The sequence below is a fragment of the Saimiri boliviensis genome, chromosome 19, assembly GCF_048565385.1.
Source record: "Saimiri boliviensis isolate mSaiBol1 chromosome 19, mSaiBol1.pri, whole genome shotgun sequence".
In the NCBI taxonomy this organism is placed as follows: Eukaryota; Metazoa; Chordata; class Mammalia; order Primates; family Cebidae; genus Saimiri; species Saimiri boliviensis.
The window spans coordinates 28,872,832-28,898,827 of NC_133467.1; the positions used below are offsets into that span (position 1 = coordinate 28,872,832).

Consider the following 25,996-nt stretch of genomic DNA (forward strand, 5'->3'; position numbering starts at 1 on the left):
CTCTTAAATAAGGCTTTTTCCCTCCTTGGGGGCAAAAACAGAAAGTGAAAATATCAAACTGCTAAAACATATGTTGTTATTTGGTGTGAAAAGATGCATAAAAGATTGCATTTCTTGCTGGGATAACTGGCCTCAAGGTTATATGCTTTGGTCATGGGAGAGAGTTGGCTATTCCTTAAGCAAACACTGAAGTGACTACCAGGTGCTTAGTTCTATGCTGGAGTAGAAATACTAAAACAGATTAGTCATTGGCCTTGAAAAACCTGAAGTCCAGCAAGGTGTAACATGTGTAAAAACAATACAATATAATGATACAAATTATAGTAAAAAATAAAAGAAAAAAGGAAAAGCTGACAGTTAAAAAAAAGCATTACACTTGACTGGGCGTGGTGGTTCATACCTGTAATCCTAGCACTTTGGGAGGCTGAGGTGGGCAGATCACTTAAGGTCAGGAGTTGGAGACCAGCCTGGACAACATGGCGAAACAGGCAGCTGTCAGGAGAAATCTGAGGCAGTATAACGATTGTTTGGGGTTTTGGTTAGCTGTCCTTGTTTAAAATTAAAAACTCCACTACTTAGTATTGCATAATTTAACTGAACTCATTTAGATTGGCTTTATTCTAAAACTACAAAAAAAAAAAAATTAAAAAAAAAAATAAGCTGGGTGTGGTGGCACGCACCTGTGGTCCCACCCACTAGGGAGGCTAAGACAGAAGAATCACTTGAACCCAGGAGGCGGAAGTTGCAGTTATTCAAGATCACACTACTGCACTCCAGCCTGGGCGACACAGCAAGACTCTATCTCAAAAAAAAAAAAAAAAAAAAAAAAAAAAAAAAAAAAAAAGTATCAGACTTGAAAAACGAGTATTTTCCAGTTGAACAAAGGAAAGACAATATACTATGGGGAAAAAAAAAAACATGTGTCAACACATTAAGTGTTAAATGCTATGGAGGCCAAATAGCTCAGTATTGCTCAAGGACAAAATTCAAGTGAGAAGTGGAAAAGGTGAGAAAGTCTAGATTATGAATGGTTTTCAAATTCCTGCAGGTTTACTTTATCCTCCAAGGGAATGGTCCCAAGAAAAATACTTAAAAATATTGAGCATTTAGGTCCAGAAAACTTAATAAGCATTTATGTCCTAACAATAAATGTTTAAACACACACACACACACACACACACACACAGTGAAAGAGTATTTTTAATTTTACTCTTAACCAGTTACTAATTGGGTATTTGTGCCTATTGGGTATTGTACAACTTCTCAAACCTTGGAATCAGATTGAACATTGCCATCTTCATTTCCTATTCTATGATTTTCATGTGATACTTGCTTTTTATCTCAGCAAACCCCCCAGCTCCACAAAGATATGATGCTATTGAAAGGAATGTAGTAAGCTTTAACGCTGAAATTCTGAATGACCTTGAACTAGTAGTTTGCAACAGTGTCCCACATCAAGTATTGTTGTTTCCTTTGGAAATTTAAAATATTCCATGATTCCCCTGTGAGTTCACTATGGCACCGTGGCAGGACAGTTCAAAAAGCTAAAAAAACTGCACAGATCACTGACACCATCTAATTTGCATGACAGATACTCGAATGCCTTTGTAGAAGTGGGTTAGAGACTGAGAGTCCGGTAAGATTATTGCAAGTATAATAATGATGAGGATGCAAGTTGCAACATAAGCAAATGAGATGTGAGGGAGAATTGGTACATTATTCCATAGTTCTTGCTAACTAAATGGATACAAGGGAGTGAGGTGCAGTGGCATAAGAGAGAAAGTGGATGAGTTCTTTTTCCAACATGGCAAAAGTGCAGATAGTGATACTAGTAACCATAATATGTTTTAAAATATTTGATAATCATAGTAGAATCTAATTGGTTTCCCTTTTTATCCTGTATTTTATATCATGTATTAAACACATTATTCTGAAAGGTCCATTATTAGGCTACATCAGAATGCCAGTAAGTTAAATACAACTACTGGCTATTGGATATGCAAGTCTGAAAATCAGGAGAGAGATGATAAACGTAATAAAAGAAACGTAAATGTAGTAAAAGTTGTATGGGTGTTTAACTTGTGATGGAAGCTGTGGGTATAGATAAAAGTTTTCAAGGAGGAATATAGAGGTTATGATAAGGAGAGGCAAGGGTGGAAGCACCCGAGAACAGCAACACAAGAGGTGAACACAGCATGAGGCTCTAGGGCGAAAACACTAACAAGAAACAAGGAATTCAGAGAACCAACAGAGTGGTGTTACTGAGACAAAATGAAAAAAGCACTGGGTAGGTAGAATTTGAGAAAAAATTTAAAAGTATGCATGAAATGTTGATAACTAGGAATTTTTTGGTGACCTTAGAAAATTCAGAAGATGAGTATGAACAGAAATACCAATGCCACGATGAACAAGGAATAAAACTAACTCACAAGCACAGATTAGGTTTTCCAGCAATTTCGTTGTGAAAAAAGTGCAGAAGCTAAAAGTGGAGATAGGTCCAAGGGTTCAAACTTTCTAAATATGAGAGAGATTTAATCATGTTTATACCTGTTACCTAGCCTCAGAGGCAGCCCTTTCTATGAATGAAAATTCATGAATATTTAAAGAAGCTAGGAAGAGACAAGGCAACCGCTCAATTCTGTAATACCATTTGTTCTTCCCTGAACACCCAGATTTTGCTGCTCCTTCCATTTCAGGGCTTTGACTTTCATTGAAAGCCTGATTGCTCCCTAAAGTAACTTTCATTATCTATGACAAAGAGCAAAGTACCTGGAGCTTCCATGACTTTAAATATTAATAGATAATAGCTATCGAGTGTTTACTATATGCTAGGCACTATTCTAGTTACTTTACACATTTTAACTCATTTTTCTTGAAAAAAATACCAGTGGCACCAATGAAATCAACTACTAGACTCCAACTTTCTCTTTCTAATAACTACATTGATAAGTGTGGTACATTAAAACATTCTAGACTTCAGTATCATACAGATTGCAGTTCAAATTTTGCTTCAGCTATTTGATCTTTTAGGACCTTTATAATTACTTCATCTATGAAGTAGTGATAAAAATTATCTACCTAGAATTGCTTAAGTAAGTATCAAATGACATCCCGACCACAATGCTGAGGGCATAGTCTGGACTGAATAATGCCACAACTCTCCGTGTCAATAAACAAAACAACAGCCATGATGGTAACAGAAAAAAACATATATATTTAAAAGTTAACTAGTTGTTTTACTCAAACTATTTACAACAAGGGGAAAAGTAGAGACACGAATTGTACAATTATTTTAATTATAAATTTTTAAAAGCCTAATTCATCTTATTAACTACTTCTGAGAGTATATAAAAACTGATGAAGCCAACATTATTTGGTACTTCTGATACTTTCATTCGCTTCAACTTAACTATTATCCTTCTAAATGGAAAATTAAAAGATGGCAAGCAATTTACAAAAAGATGTGTAATTTTGTTAGTCAGGTCGACACTTTGAACATCTTCCTCTTCAGTTCAGCTGTCTTCTCATCTATCTTAGCATAAGAGTCCTCTGCGGCCTTTTCAATACCTTCGTGGTATTTCTCCAAAGCAGTTTTCAAGTTTAGAAATATTTCCTAAGTAGAAAATAAAACAGAATAATAATTATTCCACGCAACAGCTTAAACTAAAAATGAGTTACAAGAGTTCCAAGTTTATTCATATTTATTAACATTTTAAAGCCTAAATTCCTAGGCATACACATACAAATGTGCATGTCTATGTCTGCTTTTATGAAAAATTCATTCTGTAAGCTGTGCAAACATCAAAAAAGAGTCTGCTACTTAAAAAAAAAAAAGCAGAGACATGAGACAATAGTTAGGCTTCTAATACATTAAGAACAAACATATTTATAATCATCAAGGAATAACTTTACGTTAGAGCTTTCATATTAAACATGGAAAATAACTATATTACTGTAGATAATTATACTCTCTGTATTTGACCCTGATTACCATTTAAAAGGTATGCAAACAGATTTAATAATCAATCTATAGGACTGAAAAATATATTAATACCTTTTAGAGTTTGAATAAATTGAGCAGATAGTTCAAGTCTATATGGATGTGCTAAGAATTTAAAAACATAAAAGAACAATTTTTATAAATAAACAAATTCATCTCTATACATTTTCTTCTATATCATGCTTGCCAAATATAATATTGACCCTCCTTTCATTATTCATTACTCTTAGACAAAACAATTCTTGAACTATAATATACATAATACCACAAGAAATTGGTATTTTATTTACAATGTTACAGGCCGTGTTTTGCCACTGAAATAAAATAGTCACCTTTTCCCAATGGGGGAAGAAAAGCAGTAAATGAATACAATGTTCTCAATTTTTAGTGTCTCTCCTACTAAATTGTTCTTGAGCCTATAATTTTGGCAACTACTTATCTTAGTTTAAATTCTATTAAAGACATTATCTGATTTTGAATAAATTACATAGATTATAATTTGATATAGTATAAATTCAGTGTCCCAAAAAAGAACACTATTCCAGCAACTCTGTCACCTATACAAGTTTGAGAACTACTACTACAGATTAAGTGAATGTAAATACATGCTTAAGACTAAACAATCTCCAAAATCCAAACACAGTTTTTAAATCCTAACACAAAAATAGAAAAGTGTGTTTAGATTTCTGAGATCTAAGCAGGTATCAAATTACTACAACTATGATAGAATATGAACCATTAGGAAAATAAATCAAAATTTTTGAAGGCTTTATTTCTTAAATCTTGTAGGAAAAATAAAGTGAATTAGTTGCTAGCTTGTGTGAATGCCACTAGAAAAAAATCAGCACATTCAGCAGCTATAGATCAATTTAACTTTCTAGTACTATAGGGGTATATGTTTATTCATATTAAAAAGAAAGCTAAATAAATTTGGTAGAAAGATATTACTTATGAGAAACTATCAAAACGAAGTGTGACTAAATTAAGATATACAATCTGTACATATCTGAACCAACCATTTCAAAATACCCAGAGGAACACTTTCCTTTTGAGAACAAATACACTCTCAAAGAGCAGAAAAATCCTGCTGGTAGAGCCACAACTGAATGACACATTAAGGCCCAATTCCAGTGGCACAGGCACAGAGGCAAAAATATTTGAAGTTCTAAGCCAACCCTCACAAGATATTTAATGGTGACAGATCATAGCCCTGACAAATATTATGTATTTTTGCATTTTCAATTAAATTCTACATCAAAGTGGAATTTTATAATATTAATCCACCCTAATTCACATGTAATACGTAAGTCTTACTGTGATGGCCTCATCAAAGTTAAATATTTTTAAACTTAAAGGCTAGTTCTGTGCTGTCTAATATAGCAAACACTAGACATATGTGGCTACTTAAGTTTAATATAATTTAATCAAATGAAATTAAACATTCAGTTCCTCAGTTACACCAGCCACATGTCAAGGACTCAACAGCTACATGTGCCTACTGGCTGTAGTACTGAGCAATGCTGGATAGTGTCAGTCTAGATAACTTTTCGAATCATAAATTTTTAAGATTTTACACTATCAATGGAGCCTTATAGCCAGTGTAGCCATTTATCATATAAGTATAAATGAATCAACCAAATATATTATTGAGTACTTTGTATAAGTAGCACTGTAAACAGTACCATAGTACAATGAAATATACCAATTATGCTTTCTTTCCTAAATGAACATGCAACCAGACCAGATTGGATATTGAGCACCTGAGATATAGCTAGTGCAAAAAAGGAACAAAATTTTTTACTTCAGTTTCATTGTAATTAATTTAAATGTAAAGGTAAATAGCCATATATTACTAATAGCTCCTCACTGGACAGCACAGATTCAGATTGTTTGGAATAGACTGAAAGTGAAATAGTATTTAAGAGAGGAGAGAAACATACTTGAAAGAAGTCAAAGTTATGTGAAAGACATAATTTCTACTAGACCTTAAACAATGGAAATGATTAGCTTATATATAAAATTTTTAAAGTCCTAGAGGTAGAAATCATTCCTGCCTTGTTTACAACTTACTCTCTGAATCAAGTGTGAAGCCTGACAGCCAGTAGATATATAGGCCATTTGTTGAAATACTGACTGGATGGATGAATGAATGAACTGAAAGAAAATGGCTCTTGATTTAAGCAAGAAAGTGTAGTATTGAGAATAATATTTTAGCAGGATGAATGTGGTAGTACTTTATATTCAAGGCATATTTGAAGCAGAAGAATTTAAGTCAAGGAAACTTAGCAAATGTGGCTGCAATCCATGACTACTACAAAATTAGGTGATGTATAATAGTAAGAGCTCTGTATATATAAAGGGCTATGCACATGTATGAAGAGTACCACTATGTAAAAGCAATCATGAAATTAACTTGCTGATTATCTGAATGTCAGTATTATCTAAAGCCCCCAAGTACAAAATTTCAATCTTTGTGATAGAAAATGATGATGCCATTGAGAAATATAAAGAAATTTATGAAGAAGTTGAGCAAAAGAGAGAAAAAGAAAAGGGAAAGACAGAGAAAGTGAAGAAGAGGTCAGATGTGGGAAAATGTTGAATATAATTTAAAAATATTATTTTTGTTGTGAGTGGCCAGAACAAGAAACATAGATTTTTGAAAGCTATACAAATGAAGATAATAATTGAAACTACAAGAGATAAATTATCTATGGAAAAGAACATTTAATGAAAAAAAAACTATGACGATCACAAAATGCAAAAGAACTACACAAAGAACAATTCGGCAATCATAACATATCCTACTTTTCTTTTCATGAAGGATGATTATGAAGTAAGCTAAGGAGAGTTCTTTAACAATAAGTATTTGATTTTACCAAAGTATCCAGAGACCTTTCCATTTGTGTAACAAATGGATTATCACAATGTAGCCTGAATCAAGGTAGGTAAGAACAACTTCACAAGTTGAACAATTGTACCCAAAGTTTTGATCAACAGTTCTATGCCTCTCTGAGGAAAAAATTACAACGCAGCAAAGGGCTTTGTTCTAGTAAACATTTTTATTTTGAAGAAAAAGACATGCTGATCAAATCTGCAGGTGACACTAAGCAATGAGAAATAAAGGTGGAAGACTGATTGATAGATTTAAACTGACCTTGACATTTTTGAAATCTAGGTTGAAATAAATAAAACCTAAAATAGTAAAATTCTGAATTAAAAGTAACAGTTGCGCTAAAGTATGGTTAGCGCGACTGTTAACATGGGAGAACTGTATGTGGAAAAGACAGCAGTCCTTTCATTGATCACAAGGTCAATATGAGTCAAGGGCAAGATGCTGCTGCTAAAAATCTAACCCAATATTATGCTTCATTAAAAATGTGCTTTGTGTCTGGCTGGTTACACGATTATTTTGGAAGACTGTGTTTAACACTGGGTTCTAAATCTTATGAATAATGACAGGTAGGAAACAGAGGTGACAGTAAACAAGACAGTAATAAATATGAAAATGAAGCTATATGAAGAATGGTGGAAATCTGGTACTAATTATCCTGAATATTAGAAGGCTGAAAGAAATCGTGATCATTATCCTCAAATATCTGAAGGATTAGTAAGCAGAAAAGGGTACACATTTGCTCCAGAGAGAAGATCCAGGCTGACTATAGAGTACAGAAATAAATATTTTAAACCCAAAATAAGAGACAGAATTTTAACAATTAAAATTGCCCTAGCAGAAGAGCTTGAGTAGCCACGAGCACTACACCACTGAAAAGGATTAAGCAAAACCTATCAGTGGTTCTCAAATGCCATATTAAAAAAGCATGGGCCCCATTGCTGGAGTTTCTTATCAGTGTGTTTGGGTGAGGATTTGTTCACTTTAAAATTCCTCACTGAATTCTAATATACAAGCTAGTTTTAATAAACACTATGCTAGATGACCTTTCAATTTTATAAATATTCATAGAAAGCATACTATACATAAAGCCTTTCTAGGCATGGTTTGACATGATATGCTCAGGTTAACAATACACAATTACTACTGTCAAGAAATGGAAAATGTAATTGGCAAGACATACCTGCACAAAACTCAAAGTAATATAAGATGGCATGGGTATCTCTTATCACTGATTGACAAAGGTACCTTGAATTTGAGTTAGTAACTGGTTACTAATTTGTTAGTAACTGGTTCACTAAATGTTCCTAGACCATGTGATAACACATAAATATTTTTTTATTTGATTTGGTTAAGAAGCAGAATTAGGCTGGGCATGGTGGCTCACTCCTATAATCCCAGCACTTTGGGAGGCCAAGGCAGGCGGATCACAAGGTCAGGAGTTTGAGACTAGCCTGACCAACATGGAGAAACCCCTTCTCTACTAAAAATATATTTTAAAAAAAGTTAGTTGGGCATGGTGATGCATGCCTGTAATCCCAGCTACTTGGGAGACTGAGGCAGGAGAACTGCTTAAACCCTGGAGGTGGAGGTTGCAGTGAGCCGAGATCACACCACTGCACTCCAGCCTGGCCACAAGAGCAAAACTCTGTCACACACACACAAAAAAAGCAGAATTAAATATCTGCTAAGTCTTTCTAATCACCAAGCCAGAGAGACTGAATCTTGGTGAATATCCAGTTAAGAGGCAGAAAAAGAGAAGTAGTTGAAGTATGGGGGAAAAAAAAACAAACGGAAGAAAAACAGGCCAGTGTATTGGGAAGACCATGGAAAGGAAATCCCAACCATTTTATTTTCTTTTACTTTCTGTTTCCTTCTTCCTTTCCTTGCTCCATTCCTTTTTTTTCCTTCCTTTTTAAAGTAGCCTTGAGATAATGCTCACATGTGCAAGTTTTAACAACATAATCTTTCAGGGGGATAAGGTACTGAAAATAGATAAGGGAATTGTCTATTATGGCTCTTTTAAGAATTTTTACAAATTGGGTGTGAATGGCAGAAAGTAATGACAGCAAATGTTTAAATATTTATCAAGTATTAGAGGTTTTGGAAACCTCTGTCTAAGGAGTCAATGTAGACAAGATGAAGAATGAAGAGAAAAGAGGCTAAGGGAATTTGCATAATAAAAAGTCATTTTTTTTTGGTAATTTCTGACAGAGCAGTTTGAACAATTGTTCTGGTAGAACACTCTTGAAGATATAAATCAAACTTCAAAAGTTAAGGAGAGAATAAATATGTAATTAATATATCAGGAATAGACTACTTATTAGAGACATTGGCAGTTAAAAGGATAGAAACAGGTAAACATTTTATGTTTAGCATTGTACTAGCATTTATAAAGATAAAAATGTAGGAGACAAGATGCCTGGTCTCATTAAACTTAGGACTATTTATGAAGCTTTATGCAGATATATTCAAAACAAAAATAAAGAGTAAAACATTTTAGGTATGATTAAAAGTCTCATTACACACAGAGACTACATAAGCTGTTTTGTTTTGGTTAACAACTCAAATTCATATGAGATAATCTGAAATTAACTTTTTATGAACACATATTCACCTGGAACTTCAGTTTCTCCCTTTCAGTAGCATCTTTTAGTTGCTGAATTTCAAATTTGTATTTCTGGATTTCTTGATTAATTGTGGTTACTTGCTTATAGACAGCACCTCTTTTTTCTTGAACTTTATTGCAATCCCTAAAAGAAAATAGAGACAGCTAATATTTAATCCTCTTTAGCAATTAAAAAGGCAAACACAATTCTAGTTTTGATTCCAAAGTGACCATGTGTCAGTATTTGACAAACCTAAAACTCTTCTCAAGATGTAAAAGCAAATGCACGAAAACCTCAAAGTATGGTGATATAATCACATCATAACATAGAGTGAACTCTTTCTCCTAATATTAGACTTTTTATCTCATTGGTGGGTTAGTGAATGAGTAAATAAACAAATTTTTTAAATGAAGATTTTTAAGTTACATTTCTCCAGTTGTACACACTTAGGTACTGTTGGTGGGAATGTGAATCAGTTTAACTTTTCTACAAGGCAGTTTGGCAACAAACACAAAACCCTCAGGTTCTGTCCTTTTTCATCTCCATGATGAAGTTTGAAGGAAATACTCAGATAATCTCTAACGTACCTTTTAGGAACTGAAGGATTGACATCAGACATATCTGGGGCAGATATTTTGAAAACATATTCTTAGAACAGATGGGTACTTTACCCATAAAGTTCCCCAACATACCAGCTAAAAACATACTTACATACTTAGTAAAGTATTACATCTTACCTAAATATAAGACTTTTTGTCAAAACACAAATGCTGTAACTTTACAGACCAGCTGGACTATAAGACAGGCCAGTTAGTTCATTCTGATGCAAGTCTAGACCACTATCTCTAAAGTGCACTGAAATAATTAGCAGCATCAGAATCATTCTGAAGAACGATGCAAAGGAATTGGAAATGTGTATGTAGGAAAAAAAAATAGTTAAGATACCTCAAAATCTAACCTGGAAGTATAAGCTTCATAATTAACTCATCCGTTTTAGTCAACTAAAGGTGAAATAAAGATAAAACTGTTTAAACTCTTTGAAAATACAGAAGTTTTGAAATCCTGGGGGTTGAGGAGGAATGTATTTGCTTTTCATAATTGCTTTTTAATACACTAAAATTGAAAACAACTTCATACTCAATTACTGTGCGTTTGTATTGCTTAACATCTTCGTGCTTCTTATTTATTTTGAACTGTACTGTGGCGAGTTTTTCCTTCTTCACAATCATCAGTCTTTTGAATGAATTTTCTTCAGTCTTCAATTTCTTCAGTTCGGACTCACCACTCTCAATTTGGTCCTCCAAGTTCAGGCTCTGTGTTTTATAAGAAGTATTAAAAGTCCAACATAACCAATTAGGATTTATAAATACAAAGAGAGAGTATTTTCTAGGATGAACTATAATTAAACACAATTTAAAAAAGAGATAAAACTCTTTAAAGTCTGAAAACCCAGCAGAAAAATGCAGATGAGCCAAAAGAGACAACAGGGAGGCACTGGAGATGCTGAGAAAGGACATGACAACTAGAGAGGTGTTTTCACCATGTTATTGTATCAGCACAGACTGAAAGGGAGACATACAAAGATTAGCCAAGAGACTAGAGTTGAGAGGCTTAGGATCTGAACTAAGATTAGCTAGGATACTACAGTTGAGGGGCTTAGGATCGGAACTAAAGTAGTAAAAATAAAGGGAAAAGGGTAGGTGCTAGAAGCAATTCAAAGCAGTAATCATTTTTGGGTGACCGGACGGCAGATGAGGGGACTGTGTAGTTAGGAAAGAATGCCTGGGGCAATCTCACCTTCTCATTCCTACTTATCTCAAAAAAGAAATTGTTTAACAAATGTAATGTTAGTGATCCTGGAGGCGCAGGCTGGATGAGGATGAGCAAGTAAAGAAGTGAAAAAGGATTTTGAACCTTGTAGCCTGTGAATCTGCCATTAGCTCTCATTTCTTGAGGGTAGAAGACTATGTCGTAAACTTTAAATTTCTCTGTAAGTCCTATATTCAGTGTTGGACACTAAGTTGGAATTTTCTGATGTTAATATCATTTCCAACTGGAAGAGCAAATTTAAAATCCCATGTCAGTAGTTCCCCTTATCCATGGCTTCATTTTCCATGGTCATAGTTACCCGTGGTCAACTGTGGTCCAAAAATACTAAACGTAAAGTATCAGAAATAAACAATTCATCAGTTTTAAACTGTGTGCTGTTCTGAGTAGTGTGATTAAATCTTGCACCATCATACTCCATCCTACTCTAAGGGTGTGTGTGTGTGTGTGTCTGTGTGTGTGTGTGCGCGCGCGTGCACGGGCGCTTTTGAGATGGAGCCTCACTCTGTCACCCAGACTGGAGTGCAGTGGAGTGATCATAGCTCACTGCAGTCTTGATTCCCTGAGTTTAAGTGATCCTCAAACCTCAAACTCCCAAGTGACTGGGACTACAGACATGCACCATCATAGCTGGCTTTTTAAATATTTTGTAGAGATAGCATCTTGCTATGTTGCTCAAGGTGGTCTCCAACTCTTGGCCTCAATGGTTCTCATGCCTCAACCTCCCAAACTGTTGGGATTACAGACTTGAGTCACGATGACCAGCTCTGACCAAGGAAGTGACTCTCACTTTGCCCAGCACATTCATGCACATACACTACTTGCTCTTTAGCCATCAACATCCAACTGTCGACATCAGGGTGCCTTGAGGATCTAGGATCACCTGAAGCAGATGATCCTTACTCTGATGTATGGTCAGAAGATTAACTGTAGCCTAACAATATCTCACTTCAATTTTTTATGCAGGCATTTTATCATCTCATATCATCACAGGAAGAAGAGTGAGTATAGCACAATAAGACATTTTGAGAGACCACATTCACATAACTTTTATTACACTATATTGCTATAAGTGTTCTTTCATTAGTAATTATTGATAACCTCTTACTGTGCCTAAGTTTTAAATTAAATTTTATTATAGGTATATATGTATAAGAAAAAACATATATATAGGGTTTGTTACTATCCATAGTTTTAGGCATCCCCTGTGGGTCTTGAAATGAATCCCCTGAGGATAAGGAGGAGTTACTGTACTATTTTCCAAAATGCACATGGCAATGTGCTAAGTTAGTTATTATTAATTTCATCTGAAGGTTAAAAATTGGGTCTTGTAACTGCTGTTTTTAAAAAGAAAAATGTCTTTTTCGTGGCATACACTGCCACATCTATTATAGTGTAGAATGACCCTGCCATTCTTTAGGAAAACAGTAACAAAAAGTGAAAGCAAAATCCAAGGAACTGTAGTAAGCTGTTATATAATGAAGACATAAAAATTCCACATAATACAAACCTCCTTTAAGATACTGGCTAATTTTTCCCTATTATCTGACAGGTCCTGTATTTTCTTTCGATATAACTGCACTTCCAACTGACATGAAGGCAGGCAGTCAACTGAGTCTCCATAGAGTTCATATTTCTCTACCACTTCTTGCTTTGAAAGACAAAAAACAAAGACAATAGTTTGACATTCTTCTTTATGAAGCTGCAGTAATATCAATTTGTTTGCTCTTAAATAATTTCTGCATTTAATACTGAAACATTAAAAGCAGGGAACAATTAAATTTCTAGGTCAATAATACAGCACTACTACTGACATGTGTTTAAACACAAATAATTGTTTTTTAATTGCCAAGTATCTTCAAACAAAGGAAAACTGCCACAATTTTACTAAATTACTCACTGAAATACCTTCCAAAGGTTATTCATGATGATATTAAAATATTTTGCTAATACTCAAACTATTTCTGATTACTCCTGGGCAATCAATCATATTACTTGTTTATAATCTTCCTATTCATTTGTAAAATAACTACCACTACTACAGCTAGTTCTTTTAAAAAGATTAACTCCTCTTCTAAAATTGCAAAATGAATATTTACCACAACTATGGTAACAATACAAAGACTCCTTCCCGTATCCCCACTAGCCTACCCCTTGTTCTACCTTATTTTTTACCTTTTTCTTACTAATTTGTAAATATTCTTTGCAAATCATGGATATAATGCCTCTACCTTGCATATGTACTGTAATTGTGTTCTAATATGTCTACTTTTCTGTATAGATTTTGTTTCTAATCTTAATTTTAAAAATCTATTCCAGTCCAAGATTATATAAATGTTCTCCTAAAATCTGTAAAACTTAAAATTTTTAATGTAAATTTTTAATCCATATAAAATTTATTTTTATAGAAGAGCAAAGTGTAGGCCCAGCTCCCTTTTCTTCTAGAAGAATAGCTAATTGAGCCAGAACTGTTTCTTAAATAAATCTTCCTTTTCTCATTAACACTCAAACCTATTTCTGGGTTCTCATTTCTGTTCTGGTGATCTTTGTCGATTTTTGTGTGATAAAATCTTAACATTCAAGAATGAATTAGATAACAAATTCAAAGCTAAACCACAAATGTTTTTAAAATTAGTAGTTTCAAAACCTTGCTTCACAAAAGATGCTAAATTGTCTATCTACTTCTAAATTTGTTTTGCACCACACCAATCCATCTCCTATAGCAACCCATAATCTTGAACATACCTTACTGCCTACTGCCCCACAGAATTCACATATGCTGTTTCCTCTGCCCTGAATGTTCTTTCATATACAATGAATTGGGCCATGGTACTGCTATGTTCAAAAAGAAGTGTCTTTTTTTTTAATGCTACCATCTGAAGAATGGTAGCAGTCTTCCGTCCCTCTTCCACCTGTACTTCCAGTCCAAGACTAAACTGGGCTCCCCTTATTATATTATTTCAAAGCACTCTATACTTTCCTCTCTTTCTGATATTATTAATAGATTTTAATTTTTCCATCAGTTTGACATTCACAGCAAAATTAATCAGAAGGTACAGAGATTTCTCATATCCCCCATCTGCACACATGTATATCTTATATTTTGTTATATATTGTAATTTATAATTGTTTGTAAAATTATTTAATACTTTTCTCCCTTGTAACAAAGTAATTAAGTCTCACAAGAAAACAGCATTTCTGTTTTAATCTCCCAGAGCAAAGGCTCAAAAAACTGTTGTATAATTGAACAAATGTCTTGAAATTCAATGTATTTTCCCCATATCCACTCTAGAGAAAAGCTACAGATTACAAATGTCAAAAAAGTTTAAGAGGAAGAGAAGTATAGATAACTCAGAAATCCAAAAATTAACCAATAAACAAAAACTTGTTAAAATTTTGTTTTTAAAAAGATACAAAAGCATTAACATAAAAAGAAAATTCACCCTGGCATTTTTAAGCTTCTGGACTGTATCTTTCATTTTTTCTTTATAATTCTTTAGCTTCTCTGGAGAATCCACAATTTTTGTTTTCAAATTCTCTTGTATTTCTTTCAAAGAAACAACTGACAATTTTAGTTCATTCTGTTGAGAAAAAATTTTTATATATTAGATATAAGAATAAACTTGGCAATTTGCCATTCTTCTAATGGAAAAGAACAAATAAATTAGGTCCATGTTCTCTGTAATGGGAGTAAAATTAAATTCTGAACACATCACTTACCTACTTCATTGCTCACATTTGTCTACAGGCCAAAGATCAAACTCCTTAACAATACAGTCAAAGCCTTTCATTACACGGCTCTTACTCTCTTCCTGTCTCCTTGCATCTCCCACCAGTTCTGTACTACACCCTATAATCTGGTAATACTAATCTTATGTTTAGACAAATATAAGTGAATTTTCTTTGACCAGTAGGGTCCTTCTAGAATATCATCATTCCACTCCTGTCTGCCTGCTAACTTTGTATTGATCCCTCAAAATCCTGCTCTCATTTTCCCTACATTTCTTCTTTAAATAGTACAATTATTGTACATGCAACTCTATAATTATATATTTAACATGTCTTTCAAAATTGAGAAACTGGAGTTATGAAAAGTTATTTTGGTTCTCCCAGTACCCAAATGAAGTTACAGCACTGAGAAGGTGCGGAATACATGCTTGCTGAATCAAAACAATTCCCTTCTCCTGAATTTCAAAATTGAATGTAACTATTCAAAGAATCAAAGTGAAGGATAACTGGAAATCCTCTTGAAAATTTGTTGTAAGTCTGAAACTATGTCAAAAAAAATTTCTCTGAATTTTCTTCCCAGATATTTTTTGGTAAGTTGTATTTACATTGTTTTTGGACCCTCTATGACTCTATGTACTGACAAGAAAGATTTTCCAGAAATATTAAGTGAAAGAACAAATTTACAGATCAACATATAACACAAATACATTTCTATAAAAACCAAACAACAAAACAGTGACACATGATTATGTGCATCTGTATGTGTATGCATACAATGTCATGAAAAAGGGCATAGTATTACCTCAAGGTTAAATGGGCAGAGAGAAGACCTTTCTTCTCTCTCTCATTATATACCCTTCTCTCTCTCTCCATATATATATGTATATATGCATACTCCCCTCTCTCTATATACATATATATGTATGTATATGTCTATGTAAAGAGAGACTATTTCATAACAGGAATGTATTACTGTATGGTTTGTGTAATTTGCCTAAATATTTTTAACTTGAAAAAGAAAAAAGATTCTTACTTTTTGATCAGCTAACTCAGAGGCCAAAAATGAATGTTAGCTATTAGTACATTCCTAAAATTTCTGTATATTTTGTTATTTTATTCTTAGAGTTCTGCAAACCACCACACTATTCCCTTTTAATGCTCTACAAGATTAGAGGTTATTTGCCTTACAATACTGTTAACTTTCATCACTTTTCTCCCTTTATAAGAGGTCTAAACTTGATTAAGTACAAAGTGCTTATTTTAACTTGGATTTAAATGGGACAGAAAGAAGTAAATAATAAAATTGAGCCATAGTAAGTACTACTCAGATGAAAGCATTTGCCAATTAAAAAAAAATGGTAGAAAAATAAGAAAAATATAATACCAAAGTAAGTTTCTCAAGGATCTAAAGTATGCATGTTAAAATAATAAGAAAACTATAAACATACAATGAGAAAATATAGTATTAAAAAATAATCTGATGAATGGGGCAGGCCTTTCTATATACAGAATTAAAGCCAAAAACCATAAAGGCCATATCTACAAATTTTACTACATAAAAACATAAAACTTTTAATGGTAAAAAAAATTATAAATTTGAAAGAAAAAGAAAAAGAAAATTAAAATCCCTAATTCATGGAGTTTCTTAAAAAATAAATAAGTGGCTAGGCACTGTGGTTCACGCCTGTAATCCTAGCACTTTGGGAGGCCGAGGGTGGATCAATTGAAGTCAGAAGTTCAAAACCAGCCTGGACAACATGGTGAAACCCCACTTCTAGTAAAAATACAAAAAAATTAGCTGGGCGTGGTGGTGGCCGCCTGTAATCCCAGCTACTCTGGAGTCTAAGGCAAGAGAATCATTTAAACTCAGGAGGTGGAGGTTACAGTGAGCTGAGATCGAGCCACTGCAATCTAACCTGGGCAAAAGAGCGAGACTGTGTTTCAAAAATATTAAATAAATAAATAAGCAAGGTACACAAATGAGTAATTTACAAAATAAGAAATACAAGAAATCACTGAGCAAGATGGCTAAAATCACTAGAATTAAAAGAATTAAATTAAAACAAGATTTTTTTTCAATATAAAAATAACAAAGATTTTAAAAACCTGAAAATATCCAATTCTGGCAAGGGTGTAGAAAAAGGGACAGTCTCATGTTCTAATGGTAGGAATATAAATTGTATCTTTCTAGAAATCAGTTTGGCTGCATTGGTCAATTTTACATGTATATTTCCTATGACCCAGAAATCCTAAACAAAGAAATTTATTTTAAATAAAAGTAGCCTGTTGCAGATATATGTATGTACATATGTAAGCATATAATACACATATACATATATTTGTTCAATAGCAAAAAATTAGAAACAATGTAAACGTCTATCAATAGGGGATTAAAAGGATCTATGATAGCATATACATATAATGCACAACTAGATGCAAGCATTAATATAATGTGGATCTATTTAAAACTCATAACTGTACTATATTGCTAAGTGAGGAAAAAAGCAGGTAAGACGTACTGAGCATAATATCATTTATGTAAAATTACACATGTATATTTACATTTGCATGGGAAATACAATCTTTGACATATAACAGATTGTATAGTGAGCTTTCAGGTGATTTTTACTTTCTTCATACATTTCTGTGTTTTGATATTTTATAAAACAATAGTCAGCTATTATATTTAAGTTGAAAAAGACTTAGTTTCATTTTCAGGGGAAAAAGGGAGAAACATTTGACTACAATAACACACACAGCTAAAATATTCCTCCACACAATATATATTCAAACTCTAAACGCTAGTGAAAAGAAAAGATGTTTACCAAACGCTTGGTTTTCTCGGAAATATTTGACTTCTTTTGGGAATTTCCCTCTTGCAGCACTATCTAAGGGAAAAAGCAAACAAATGTTTTATAATGATTCAAAACATTTAGATTTATCCACTCACTGTTGTCTCATAAAATTAAGGTAAGAAAGGAGTCAAATGTGTTAGATCACATATTCCTCAAACTTTCTCTGTTCATGATGCTCCTAAGCCAAAAGAAAAATCTAAGACTTCCTTTACTAAGTAGTTAAGTCCAAATAATGGCATAAGTATTTATGTCCTAACGTTGTAGCCCTTTGAAAAATAATACATATATAAGTTGGAAGAAAAAATTTTTATTTTGTTCTTAAATAACCTCAAGTTCTTAATTAGATGTATGTGCCTATTGGGCACTGCATAAATTCATGTACCTTGGAGTGTATATTTCAGATTGGATATAGATATTCTCATTTACTGTGCTACAATGATTTTTACATTGCACTTGCTTTTATCACAGCAAATGCCAAAACCGAGCTTCACCAGGGTATGAAAAAAATGTGACCAAATACTGAAACTGAACTACCTTGAATTCAAGAAGGATATGACAGATGCTGACTATCACTGTGTTTCTCTTGAAAATTTAAGTTATTTGGAGGCATTCTTCAGGGTTTACTGCAGTATCAAGGGTGCCACAACACATGGTTTGGAAGCAGTGAAATTAGACCTAGAAGAACCCTAAAAAATTCTATTCAATAAGATAACAAAAAACTTTGGCAACAAAAACTATCATGGTTCTAGATGGTTGAGAGAAGTATGTATCCATTATAAGGGGTACAAATGGGCACAGAAATATATTCTTTTTCTTTAGTAATAGAGAATGCAGTGTTCTGTTACCTCCACTATATGTCCCACTACATCTACAAACAAATTTTATTTTTTTAATTTTAAAGTGCCTCACAACAGATACCGTTTTTTGATGAAAATCCTGATTTAGTGATTGCTGCAGCTCCTGAATATCATCTGAAAGTTGCTTGAACTCTTCTTGCTCTTCAACTGGAACAGAACTTAAGATAGAAAAATAGATTAAAATATTGTTTATTGAATTTTTCACTTTTGAAAGGCTAAAATGAAATACCTGTCCTCAAATAACTTAGATGAGGAAATTGTTTACTTTTATGTTTCTGAATTACACCCTTTCATGTGGCAACCATTTAAACTGAATGACCTGGTCTCTACTACAGGGCGAAAATAAAAATCAAATGAGCTCCTTCAGTTTTATATCATAAAATCTATGGATCCATCCACATACATACCTACTTTTTCTAACTTTACTCCTAATAAAATGAATATAGTATTCCTCTGGTAATAATGCTGACTTCCCTACCTCTACACTGCCTATCATCACCTCATATCTCTTACTCTCATATCATCCATTCTTCTGCCACTAGTCCTTCCTTACAACACTTACACATGTTCAAGTCTCTTCTATATGAATGTTTTCAAATAGTTTTACCTATCTGATATATTAGCTGTTTTTATATAAACTCCCTGTTTATGGCCTTTGTCTCTTTTTTTAAAGTAATCCTTTTCCTATCAGTTTGTAGGGCTGCTTTGTATATTAGAAATATTACAACTCGAATTTATCACAGTTGTAATATTTGCTTTGTGGCATGTACTGAAAATATTCTCTCCACCTTGTCATTCTTCTTTTGATTGAGTTTGTGGTATCTTTTACCCTTTTGTAGTCTAATGTCTGCCTGTCCCCAGTCTTTTCAGCTTACTGCTGCCTGTAAAGGCAATGTTAACCAGGGGCAGGTTAGAAAAATCTCTCACCTGAAATAGATAACCTCAAAGACATCTACAAATTAGAAGACATTTAAAAAATCCTGCTCAAAATCAGTATATATAAGGAAGGCCAAGAAATCACAACTTTCAAGTGATTCTTTCCCATACATTACCTATAAGTCAAACACAACACAAATAAACAAAAAACTCTGTTGTAGAAGTAAACATTTGATGGAATCAACTGATCTGAAGGAAGACAGTTCAGTTATTGCTCACCTACGTAAGACAATATTCTAGATATAAATTAGGTGAGAGAGCTAATGACTTTAAACAAGTCAGGCTAACACATTAACAAAAACAAAAAAAGCTAAAGAATATATTACATAGTTAACAGAAGAAAAACTAGTTTTTCTTTTTCTTTTTTTTTTCAGAAAAGGCAAACTCAAATAGTCTGCTATTTATTATGGAAGATAACAGAGACTACAGGTGAACTATAGGGTTGCAATACTACTTACAATTCATTTTGCATCGTGAAATTGCATTTATCTTACTTGTAAATCTCCCACTTACTCCAGTCTCTCCAGTTTCATTAATGCCTCCTGGTGTGCAGCGTTTAACTGTTGCATTTTGTCCGCAGAGGATTTCTATTAAAGCAATTTTAATCATCTCATATTAGTGCATTTCAACAAAATCAGTGTGTCCAAAATGTTTACTCACACTATAGTTTTAACCATCAGAAATAAGAAATTTAAGATACAGTTAGGCCTTTATGACAAATGAATTAGGAACTTCTTTACTGAACACAAATGTTGAGTTCTCATCATAGGCCCTGAGCTCGGTACTGAGAATTCTCAAGAAGACTAGCTTACAGGTCTTGAACTTAAGTAGCTGTCTCCTTGAAGAGTCAGATACATGAATAAAAACCCACAAAATAGCTTGTTATTTTTAATATAATGGGAACAAACAAGAGTGACATCTTGGGTAATGGCTGGGAAGAAGGGTGATGGGGCTTCGTAGAGGTGATACATGTCTGAGCTGTGTCTTAAAGATAGTGGAGTAATTAACCAAGCAAAGTTATGAGGGTGTGTGTATGTCAGCACATGAATGTGGTAACCTTTGAAGATTATATGATGTTTAGAAGGTATAAGTTTAGCACGATTTGTTCAAAGTAGTATTGATCTATATAGCTCAATGAAGCTGGAGCCTAGGGTCTAATTGGAGTTACTCTGGTGCTCTTCTAAGAGTATGGTACCCCATTACTAAAGACAAATGGGAAAAATCACACAGATGACCCATAATCTTCCCAAATTCTCTAAATTGTTGATAGAAGGAAAATGAATTTCTATCTGTTAAAGTGACTGCCTTGGATGGAATCTTATAATTCAATACTGGGCAAGCATGATGAACACCATGACAAGCAGTCCAATTAGGCCATTATTTAAAAGGCAAATATAAACCTCAAGTATGTAATAAAAGCTACACTATCTATGCAAACTGCAAAGAAAAAAGTGTAAACATATCAATATTCTCTTCTCTAACAATTCCTAATAGAGGAAAACAAGCCTCTGCTATAAAATTTTTAAACTAACAAAACTCAGCCTCTCAATAATGTTACCAAATTTCAAAGAAAATCCCACTCTGAGATATGCTTTCCAGTAACTAAAATCTTCAAGTTTATATAAATATAAAAATAAATTCAATTCTTTTTTTTTTTTTTTTTGAGACGGAGTTTCGCTCTTGTTACCCAGGCTGGAGTGCAATGGCACGATCTCGGCTCACCTCAACCTCCGCCTCCTGGGTTCAGGCAATTCTCCTGCCTCAGCCTCCTGAGTAGCTGGGATTATAGGCACGCACCACCATGCCCAGCTAATTTTTTTTGTATTTTTTAGTAGAGATGGGGTTTCACCATGTTGACCAGGATGGTCTCGATCTCTTGACCTTGTGATCCACCCGCCTCGGCCTCCCAAAGTGCTGGGATTACAGGCTTGAGCCACCGCGCCCGGCAAATAAATTCAATTCTAAAGGCAATACAACAATTTGCTATCTGTGAATCATTTCAAAACAGATTAAAATTTCATAAATAATGTTACTGATCTGGCATGTAATCTAAGAACATATTTAAATCTTACATATTGCCAAAGAAATTCCATATACGTCTCACGGCATGCTTCTCTGAAGTGAATAAAGTTGATAATGCCACTTAAAAACCGACTTGTCCGTTTTGCTTCTAAAATAGAAAATAAGACTCTTTAAAAAAATCTTTGACCCAACATAATATGAAAATGAAAATTCATCCTCTTTCACCATATACTCTGCTCATAATATGTGACTCTATAGGATATAACGAAGTGCAGAAAATATGCTCTAACTTAAAGGTAAGAATTATCTTTGTATTAGTAACTTAAAAAAAAAGGCAAACCACTTTTGGTCATGTAGGAATAACAGAAACCAGAATTACCCTCTCATATTAAAAAACTAGAAAAACAAAAATTCATGAAGTAACAAAAATTTTAGATGCTGGACAACAGGCAATATAGTACAGCAATCTCAAAGAGAAACAAATGAGATGAACACTATTAACGCACCAGCCCATAACTGAAGAGTTTTCAGGCTGTACTCCAGAGAAAAAAAACACAAACAAAACTTGCATGTCTTGCTGAGTGAAGAAGATAGAGTTTAGAGTTTGCAGAAGCAAAGCAACTAGGATTTGTGGAATTGAGTACAGAAAGTAGGAAGCTACAAAGAGAAAGAGTTCTGGAAATCTGTAGAGGAATCCTCTCAAGTTTTCAGTTGAGTACTAATGAGTTCATGAATATCTAGAAACTACTAAGGCCAGGAAAACAACCCAAAATATATGAAGGAATAAAAAAAAAAATCCAGCAACCAAAAATGTAAAATTCACAATGTCTGCCATCTGCTAAAAATGACCAGACATGCAAAGAAAAAGTATTACATGACCCATAATAAGAAAATAAAATCAATCAACAGAAACATATTAAAAAATAACACAAATAACATAGATAATAGATTTAGTAGATAAGAATACAAAAACAGCCTTTATAATTATATAAAGAGAGCAAAGAATCAGCACTATGAAGAAATAAAAGATTTTTTTAAAAAAGATCTGGCCAGGCGCGGTGGTTCAAGCCTGTAATCCCAGCACTTTGGGAGGCCAAGGCAGGTGGATCACGAGGTCAAGAGATCGAGACCATCCTGGTCAACATGGTGAAATCCTGTCTCTACTAAAAATACAAAAAAAAAAAAAAAAAATTAGCTGGGCATGGTGGCGCATGCCTGTAATCCCAGCTACTCAGGAGGCTGAGGCAGGAGAATTGCCTGAACCCAGGAGGCAGAGGTTGCGGAGAGCAGAGATCGCGCCATTGCACTCCAGCCTGGGTAACAAGAGCGAAACTCCAGCTCAAAAAAAAAAAAAAGATCTGAATTAAACTTTTAGAGTTGAAAAATACCTGAAATAAAAATTACACTGATGGGAATAACAGTATATTAGACCTAAAATAAAAGGATTCATGAAATTGAAGACATAATAGAAGTTACTTAAATAAAGGCCAGAGAGAAAAAAATGAATACAGTATCTGTGAGCTGGGAGACGATATCAAGCAGCAAAACTAACGTGTAATTGGAATCCTACAAAAAGAAGGGACAAAAAACTATTAGAGAATAGTTGAATATTTTTCATATTTTATAAAAACAATAACCAAATCCAAAGAAGTGAACATATCTAAATGGGGTGCAAGGGCGGAGGGGGAGGAAAGAAAGAAGAGAAAAACAGACAAAAAAACAAAAAACACCCAAAAGTCACATTATACTAAAACTGCGAATAGCTATAAGAAAAAAAAAAAATCTTACAAGCAGCCATAGAAGAAAACAAAACACATTGTGTAGAGAGAAACAAAGAAAAGCAAAGCAATAGACTTCTCATCAGAAGCAATGCAATCCAGAAGACAATGGAGCAGTATCTTTAAAGTACTGAAAATTGTCAGATAAGAATTCTATAGTGTAGTCCCTCAGTATCTGTTGGACATTGGTTCCAGGATGCCTAGAGAACCCAAGTCTATGGATGCATCAGTCTCTTACATAAAAAGGCATAGTGGCTCATGCCTATAATCCCAGTAGTTTGGAAGGCCAAGGTGGGTGGACCACAAGGTCAAGGGGTTGAAACCATCCTAGCCAATATAGTGAAACCCCTTCTCTACTAAAAATACAAAAATTAGCTTGGTGTGGTGGCACACACCTGTCATCCCAGTTACTCAGGAGGCTGAGGTAGGAGAATTGCTTGAACTCAGGAGGTGGAGGTTGCAGTAAGCCAAGATTGTGCCACTGCATTCCAGCCTGGTGACTGAGTGAGATTCTGTCTGAAAAAAAAAAAAAAAAAGAAAAAAAAAAAGCATAGTATAGTTGACCCTCCATATCTGTGCATTTTGTATCAGTAGATTCAACTGACTGTGGATTGAAAAGTTGACTCTTCGTATCCACTGAGTGCTCAAGAAAAATATCTTTATTTATCTATTTTTCTTTCTCAAAAAGATGTGGGTCTCGCTCTGTTGCTCAGGCTGGGGTGCAGTGGCACAATCATAGCTCACTGTAGCCTCGAACTCCTAAACTCAAGGGATTCTCCCATCTAAGCTGCTGGAACAGAGACAAAAAAACTTAATAAAATATTAGCAAATCAAATGTAGCAATATATTAAAAATATATCATTAACCAAATGGCATATCCTGAATGCAAGGTTGTCTTGATATTCAAAAATCAAACAATGTAATTTGCCAGATTAAAAGAGAAAAGTCATGATTATCTCAATAGAGGCAGAAAAGGTATTTAATACCCTTCATGATAAAAAAAAACCTCAGTGAAATAAAGTAATAGTTGTATATTCTAATAAAAAACATCTGGCTAGGTGCGATGGCTCACATCTGTAATTCCAACACTTTGGAAGCCTGAGGCGGGTGGATCATGAGGTCAGAAATTTGAGACCAGCCTGACTAACATGATGAAACTCCATCTCTACTAAAAATACAAAAATTAGCTGGGCGTGGGAGCATGCACCTGTAATGCCAGCTACTTAGGAGGCTGAGGCAGGAGAATTGCTTGAACCCAGGAGGCTGAGGCTGAAGTGAGCCAAGATCATGTCACTGCACTCCACCTGGGCAATAGAATGAGACTCTGTCTCCAAAAAAAAAAAAAAATTTTTTTAAAGAAAATCTTACAACTAATACTTAATGAAAGACTAAATGGTTTCCCCCTAAGATCTGGAAAAAGGCAATGATGACTGCTCTCATCATTTCAATTCAACATTATATTAGAAGTCCTAGCCAGTGCAGAAATGAAAAAAAAAAAAAAAGAAAGAAAGAAAGAAAGAAAGAAAAGGCATCTCGATTAGAAAAGAAGTAAAACTTTGTTCTCAAATAATATGATTGTCAATAGTCAAAATCCTAAGGAATCTAGACAAAACATCTACTAAAATAATCATTGATTTTAGCAAGGTCAATATATTAAAATCAATTGTATTTGTCTACACTGACAATGACTAACCAGAAAATTTAAATTAAATTTACAGAAACACTAAAAATTTGATTTAGGCATAAACGTAACAAAATTTATTATACAAGGCTTACACTACGAAATTTATAGAACATCATTATGAGAAATTTAAGAGCCTTAATAAATGCAGAGATATACCATGCATATGGACCAGAAAACCCAATATTATTAAATTGTCAAGTATCCTCAAAATGAATAACACATTCAAAGTAATCTCAATCAAAATGGCTTTTTCAGAGGAAGAAGGGTAAAAAGTGATAAGCTAAAAATACTAAAATACATACAGAGATGCAAAGGACCAGAATAACCAAAATATCTTGAAAAAGATGAAGAAAGAGGAGTAACACTGATTTCAAAACTTACTATAAAGCTAAAGTAATCAAAGTACTGCTTGACATAAAGATACACATACAGATCAATGGAGTAGAATAGCAAGCTCAAAAGTAGACTCATAAAAATATACAATTAATTTTTAATATACTTCCTTTTTTAAAGGAGTTTTAAATTCAAAGTAAATCTGAACAGGAAGTAGAGAGTTCCCATATATGTTGGATCCCAACACATGTACAAACTCCTCTCCACCAACTTCCTTCACCTGAGTGGTATATATTTGTTACAACTGATGAACTTGCACTGACACATCATTATCACCCCCAATCCACAGTTTATATTAGAGTTCACTCTTGGTACTGTACGTTCTGAGTTTTAACACATGGATAATGACATGTATCTACCATTAGAGTAGCATACAGAGTATTGTTACTATCCTAAAAATCCTTAGTGCTAGAGGG

General features: G+C 33.8%; 1 protein-coding gene across 1 annotated transcript in view; it reads right to left on the reverse strand.

Moving 5' to 3' along the window:
• Window positions 1–3,137: 3,137 nt before the first annotated feature.
• The window catches only part of NUF2 (NUF2 component of NDC80 kinetochore complex), a 31,838-nt gene continuing 8,979 nt past the window's right edge, over window positions 3,138–25,996 (reverse strand). The window contains exons 6-14 of the mRNA XM_003943395.4: window positions 21,776–21,873; window positions 20,217–20,290; window positions 18,829–18,925; window positions 17,881–17,943; window positions 14,770–14,907; window positions 12,837–12,977; window positions 10,637–10,812; window positions 9,508–9,643; window positions 3,138–3,613 (exon numbers count right to left, since the gene is read on the reverse strand). Coding sequence (XP_003943444.1) covers window positions 3,479–3,613; window positions 9,508–9,643; window positions 10,637–10,812; window positions 12,837–12,977; window positions 14,770–14,907; window positions 17,881–17,943; window positions 18,829–18,925; window positions 20,217–20,290; window positions 21,776–21,873 — 1,058 coding nt within the window. The 3' untranslated portion in view covers window positions 3,138–3,478. The remainder of the gene's footprint in view (window positions 3,614–9,507; window positions 9,644–10,636; window positions 10,813–12,836; window positions 12,978–14,769; window positions 14,908–17,880; window positions 17,944–18,828; window positions 18,926–20,216; window positions 20,291–21,775; window positions 21,874–25,996) is intronic.